The sequence below is a fragment of the Schistocerca nitens genome, chromosome 3, assembly GCF_023898315.1.
Source record: "Schistocerca nitens isolate TAMUIC-IGC-003100 chromosome 3, iqSchNite1.1, whole genome shotgun sequence".
NCBI lineage: Eukaryota > Metazoa > Arthropoda > Insecta > Orthoptera > Acrididae > Schistocerca > Schistocerca nitens.
The window spans coordinates 499,967,221-499,973,786 of record NC_064616.1 but is presented as its reverse complement, the minus strand read 5'-3'; the positions used below and the strand labels follow the sequence as shown (position 1 = coordinate 499,973,786).

Genomic DNA, 6,566 nt, shown 5'->3' with positions numbered 1-6,566 from the left:
CACTAGTACAGTGTATATCCACCTTTCGCAGCAATGCAGTCTGCTATTCTCCCATGGAGACGATCGTAGAGATGCTGGATGTAGTCCTGTGGAACGGCTTGCCATGCCATTTCCACCTGGCACCTCAGTTGGACCAGCGTTCGTGCTGGACGTGCAGACCGCGTGAGACGACGCTTCATCCAGTCCCAAACATGCTCAATGGGGGACAGATCCGGAGATCTTGCTGGCCAGGGTAGTTGACTTACACCTTCTAGAGCACGTTGAGTGGCACGGGATACATGCGGACGTGCATTGTCCTGTTGGAACAGCAAGTTCCCTTGCCGGTCTAGGAATGGTAGAACGATGGGTTTGATGACGGTTTGGATGTACCGTGCACTATTCAGTGTCCCCTCGACGATCACCAGTGGTGTACGGCCAGTGTAGGAGATCGCTCCCCACACCATGCCGGGTGTTGGCCCTGTGTGCCTCGGTCGTATGCAGTCCTGATTGTGGCGCTCACCTGCACGGCGCCAAACACGCATACAACCATCATTGGCACCAAGGCAGAAGCGACTCTCATCGCTGAAGACGACACATCTCCATTCGTCCCTCCATTCACGCCTGTCGCGACACCACTGGAGGCGGGCTGCACGATGTTGGGGCGTGAGCGGAAGACGGCCTAACGGTGTGCGGGACCGTAGCCCAGCTTCATGAAGACGGTTGCGAATGGTCCTCGCCGATACCCCAGAAGCAACAGTGTCCCTAATTTGCTGGGACGTGGTGGTGCGGTCCCCTACGGCACTGCGTAGGATCCTACGGTCTTGGCATGCATCCGTGCGTTGCTGCGGTCCGGTCCCAGGTCGACGGGCACGTGCACCTTCCGCCGACCACTGGCGACAACATCGATGTACTATGGAGACCTCACGCCCCACGTGTTGAGCAATTCGGCAGTACGTCCACCCGGCCTCCCACATGCCCACTATACGCCCTCGCTCAAAGTCCGTCAACTGCAAATACGGTTCACGTCCATGCTGTCGCGGCATGCTACCAGTGTTAAAGACTGCAATGGAGCTCCGTATGCCACGGCAAACTGGCTGACACTGACGGCGGCGGTGCACAAATGCTGCGCAGCTAGCGCCATTCGACGACCAACACCGCGGTTCCTGGTGTGTCCGCTGTGCCGTGCGTGTGATCATTGCTTGTACAGCCCTCTCGCAGTGTCCGGAGCAAGTATGGTGGGTCTGACACACCGGTGTCAATGTGTTCTTTTTTCCATTTCCAGGAGTGTATATTGTCCAATTACTACAATATGGCAACCTAAAATTCACTTCGAAGGAGGTTGCAAAAATGTAAATATTTCATTTCTTCGAAAACTACCGGTACGAGAACTCCTTGTCGTAGCTCATGCACACGGTTAAGTACTTTCTCCCTCGACAATCACTGACTTCTTTGTGTAAAAGCAACCGTCTGTGTTCTGACTGGATATCGATACAAAGTTTTTCGAATAAACGGTTTTTGACAGGTCTTGTTTTAATAAAATTTCCCATCTGAACAACTTGTTCTAAGACTTTTCTGAATTTTTTTCCCAATGCTTTTGCTATTAAGGCCTCCCTATGAAGAAAGCAGTGAGTTACGATAACATCTTCAACAGAAATAAGGCCCATAAAACAGTCTACCATTGAAGGGGAGGCATCAGTACAAATGCTTACACACTACTTCCGCGTTACCTACTACTTACTGAGATAACAAGGTAAAATGTTGAAAACATCCACACCTTTAGCAGACCCACTTAATTCTTTGCTAAAACGACACTGATTTACTATTTGATCTTGACTAATGTAATGGACAAATGCTAAGAGCTGTGATTGTTTGGTAATGTCTGTTGATTCATCAACTTACAATGAAAAGCTTGAGTGTTTGAGTTTATTACTGCATGCATTTTTCTCTATGTCAATACACATTTCTATAATAGGCCTGTGAACTGTATCATTCGACAAAGGAATCTCACTTATTTTCATAGCTGCTTCATTTCCTAGCATTGTTGTGACCACTTTTTTTGCAAGCAGGCAAAATAAGTGACTCACCTATAGTATGAATTTTGGTAGGAAGTGATCATGTATCAGAAACAGACATTACACTTTTAAAAGAATTTGATGCCCTTGTTTGCTGTTTAGACAATATCTTGAAATAACTTACAGGTTTATCTTGCAAATGAGAATGCACTGTTTCAAGATGTCTGCTCAGTTTTCTAGGAAGCAGTGATTCATTTGCCATTTTATACCCACATGCCAAGCATAGTGGGAAAGGATAATCTCCACTCCCAGTCCCAGTGAAACCATAGCTTAAGTAGCTTTCATTGTACTTACGAGTAGGCCGCTGTTTTGCCTTTTTACTTGCACTTAGCGTTTGTTCACTTCCAGAATCGGTTTCTTTGACAACATGGTTGTTTTTCAGAAATCTGTCCATTTTATTCGATTGCATTTTACATAAAAGATTCACTTCTAGCGCTATGAAAATGAGCAGTACGCTGTACACAAAACATTAGCCCCACATACGCTAACAACATCTCACTGATATATCACCTGAAAGCTCTGCAATAATGTCAAGCGCACAACAATGGAAACGCGTTTTCCTTCTGGGCCTGGATTCTTGTGCCTCCATGGGTTAACCATGCTGCTAACCATAATTTTCAAATTCTGTTAACCTTGCTGGTAGCTTTTATCACAATCCGCTGGATCACTAAACTGCAATAGAAATGACGCTCAGAAGTAGCAAGGCTTCATGAACAATGACGATTATGTTCACATATGCTACTCATTTGTAGCAAAGAAAATGAAATGAAATTGTTTTAGTCACGGACAGGTAGAGGTCAAGCAATAAGCAGCTCTCATAGATAATTTCCTCTCCCAGATTCCCTTTTTAATAATATTTTATTGACAACAGAAAGGTATGCATTTTCAACATAATATTATTAAAAAGTGACTGGTTCCAGATGTTATTTATAATTTTTGATGCATTTTTGCGGTACATAAATAGGTTATAATGACCAATGATAATAATATGCAACTCACTTCCTACTTGCTGTTGTAGCGCCACTTGGAGTTAGGTGCAATAGGTTAGCAATCATTGGGGACGACACAAAACCTTCCGAATTCTATGGACAAGTTGTCATCACATGCATGGCCCACAAGGCTCAATTTCAGCATGGCTACCATCATAAAAGAAAAACGTTGATAGACACATCAATTGCGAAACATAAGCACTACACACTCAGATAATATCCATAAGAGCTTCCGTCGGAAACTTCCGTCAATCGTCAAATATTTTTTCACTGTTTTCTCCTGATTCTGAACGTTTGGATCTGACCAGAAATCTATTAACGCTTGACAACACTGTGGATTAGCTCAATGTATATTTACAAACTTCAAGAGTGACACAAGAGTCATACCGTTTGGTTACGGAGAAAAGGCACGGAACGAGGAGTGCGAAAATAAATTGCATGAGCCTACAGGGCGAAGGGTGGTGAGAGGGGTGACGGTTAGGAAAATTTCACGACCATTGCTAGTAATCCACGGACGCCTGTGCGCCTGGTACCACCCAGCGACTAAAGGCCATGTCCTGCGTCGGTGACAGAAGCGAGCGACTTCTGGATATGCGACACTCAGCAACAAGCAGCAGCACTGGGCGAAAAGCTTGGGTGTCCTGCGTGCGAGCGACCACGTCGCGCTACTAGATGGCTGCTTAGAGCCAACTAGCTCTTTGTATAAACGGCATCCCTAACCTGTAGAATACTGTAGTTGGAGAGTAAGGCTACAGAATTAGGTTTACTCCAGAAAACAAAGCGGAAATGAATGCTGTGCATGAAATTTACAAAGGGAGGAATCTCCATGGAGAAATTCATAAATATCATCAAACTACGAAGATCACCAGACAAACTTTTCGAGTAAACGTGAATTAGCAGTGGAGCATTCGACTATCTCATCAATAACATAAATACGAATGTTTTTTACATGATCAAGAACTTTTAACAGCCAATAAATGCCGAAGAATGACTGCTACATAACCAACTACGCTAAATACAAACATAAGTAAACGAATTGATAGATGTTTACAAAAGCTAGATGTAGTGTAGGGGTAGTGTATATAGTTCATGATCACGTGTTAGGTGAAGGCCGAGGGCTCAATTCTGGACTGTTGTTATATTTTTAATGACTCTGTTACAATTCTTTATAATAAGTTATATGTATACTTTTTACAATGCATCGTTAAGTATGTTTTTAAGATCTTGCCAAAGAACGTGATCTCCACACCTATCCCAGTATATCACATACATTTAATTCCTAATAAGTTACAATGAATCATAAAATTTTACTGATATTTGATATTGCGAACGTAATTCATCAGCAGTCAGTGTTAAGGCCATGCGTTTCAATTACTCTAAATAGTCTGTGAAAGTAAAGTTTACAACATTTTTGAATAGAAAGTCAAACGTTTTGTGTAACGATTTGTCTAAAAGTACGAAATAAAAAATATTAGGGAAACGTTTGGAGCACCTCATCTTCAGTTCATGATTTCGAGCATCATTCAAAGGCACGTACAGAATTTCTCTGATCTACTTATTTCTTTTACACAAATCAATTCATAAAATATTTGACTGATTTCTTTAATTTTTTAATTTCAAGTTTTATTCAGAAAGCATGATCTTACTGACTCCTCGTTTGCCTTCCTCACGTACTTGATTCGAAAGAAGCCTTTTTGGCATTTAAATACCGCACCAATGTATATTTTTATGTCCAAAATAACTAGCTCTTGAACAGAAGAAATTTTTGACATTTCATTTGCAGCAGCTTTTCGTGAAATATTTCAATTTTTCCTTAGCTTATTAATAAAGTTTTCGTTAATTACCCTGATTACTTTCAAGCAGTTAAATATTTTCATGCCGAACTAGCCCTCATGCTGGTCACTTTGATACCCCATTTACCTGTTTCTCTCCCTTTGTTTGGCTATGAAAATTTGGACAAATCCTCATGATGTAAGTTATAGGGAGTCTTGTTTTCGCTCTGCTGACGCGTTTACAAAAACGTATCGGGTGTTAATCATATGACAAAACAGTCCTTTCTGCGTGCTGTCATTTCCTAAATTCGTCGTTTCGATATCTTGAATCTTTTATGAGATACGACGATTTTTACAACCACTTGATTCCCGAAGCGGAAAACAGGTTCGGACGCGCCGCGGGCGTCCCGTCCGCGGATATAACAACCAATATCTCAAGAATCAAAAGAGATATCATTCCGGTTTCAACTTTAAATACAATTTAGATATATTGGTTTAGATATATTGCTTACGTTTCATACGCAATAATGAATGGCCTATTTCGGAAAGTCTACACAATGTGATTTTACCTCTGCAAATTCTTAAAAATTTCGTGCACCCCCATAGGCTACTCAGTTTCGTGCAGCACAGTAACTATTACGAATAACGGAAATAAATTCAGACCTTTATCGTTTAAAGATATCAAGTTTAAGTTGCGGAAGAATCAAATTTTTTCACCGAATACTTTGCTTAAAATCGGATGTTAAGTAACTCATAGCTGGCTGGCTTCGTGTCCGCTCCACTGCTTTGCCGAGAAGACAAGTGGCTGTCGCCCTCTGTCGCGCGTGATGTAGCGACAAGATTCAAACACGTTTGAATTCAAACGTTGCCAGTTGCAGCGGGAGACAGACAGCGATCCAGATGTCGCTCACGTAGGACACTTCCGTAACTACACCTGCGCTTGTGTTTTGTCCCCTGAAGCTGTCGATCGCTTCTGTCGCTCACCTAGGACACGGCCTTTTTATATTTTACACAAAAAAGTAAAAATGGTTCGCTAAAACCGCATCATTTCTATCAAAAATTGTGAAATTGAGGTAAGGCTGTTGTAATGCAGTTCTAGTGCAAAGAGTTGAAGAAAATGGCATTTTAGGCATTTATTAATTATGAATGACTATGAAGCACTATGTTGTAAGAAACTTGCAGTCTTGGATTGCAATTTTTTTACAACATAACATTAAGTTAATGTGTTAGCCTCACCAAACTTTACCATGGATAAAGTGTTGCATTTATAAATACAGTTTCATTCATTATTAAATAAGTAAATCACTCCCACCACTGCATATTGTTATGACTGTGGCAATGTGACAATTATCTGACCATTCTGTTCCTCCAGACCGCGGCATTCTCCCTTCCGAATAATTATTTTTCTCGTCCCACTGCGAATTACACTTTCCCTAGAAATCCTTACACTTCTCGGTGGTGTATGGGATGATCTCGATGGGCCAGCAATGGCTTTATCATCACTCATTATTTAGAAATACCTTTTCCAAGTTCCCAAACAGCCGCTATTGTTAGATAGCTAAGATTAGCAGCAATGGAAGAAAGAAGACAGTCGGCATGAAACGCTCCGAATACAGTCTACACTACACGGAGAATAAGCCACCTTATTTCCTTAATCAAACTGAACTATTCGACAAAACTTAAGGACTCGTTCCGTATTATAGCTGTCGTCAAATGGATAACTGAGTAGCTATATGTTATTTTATGTTCGGCCA

General features: G+C 41.8%; 1 protein-coding gene across 1 annotated transcript; it reads right to left on the bottom strand.

The window, feature by feature from the left end:
- Positions 1 to 1,352: 1,352 nt before the first annotated feature.
- LOC126249297 (protein ZBED8-like) lies at positions 1,353 to 2,018 on the bottom strand. Its single transcript, XM_049950950.1, has 3 exons — positions 1,988 to 2,018; positions 1,718 to 1,873; positions 1,353 to 1,651 (listed from the first exon to the last, which is right to left on the bottom strand). Exons 1-3 carry the CDS (start codon positions 2,016 to 2,018, stop codon positions 1,353 to 1,355), a joined length of 486 nt encoding a protein of 161 aa, XP_049806907.1.
- Positions 2,019 to 6,566: the final 4,548 nt, after the last annotated feature.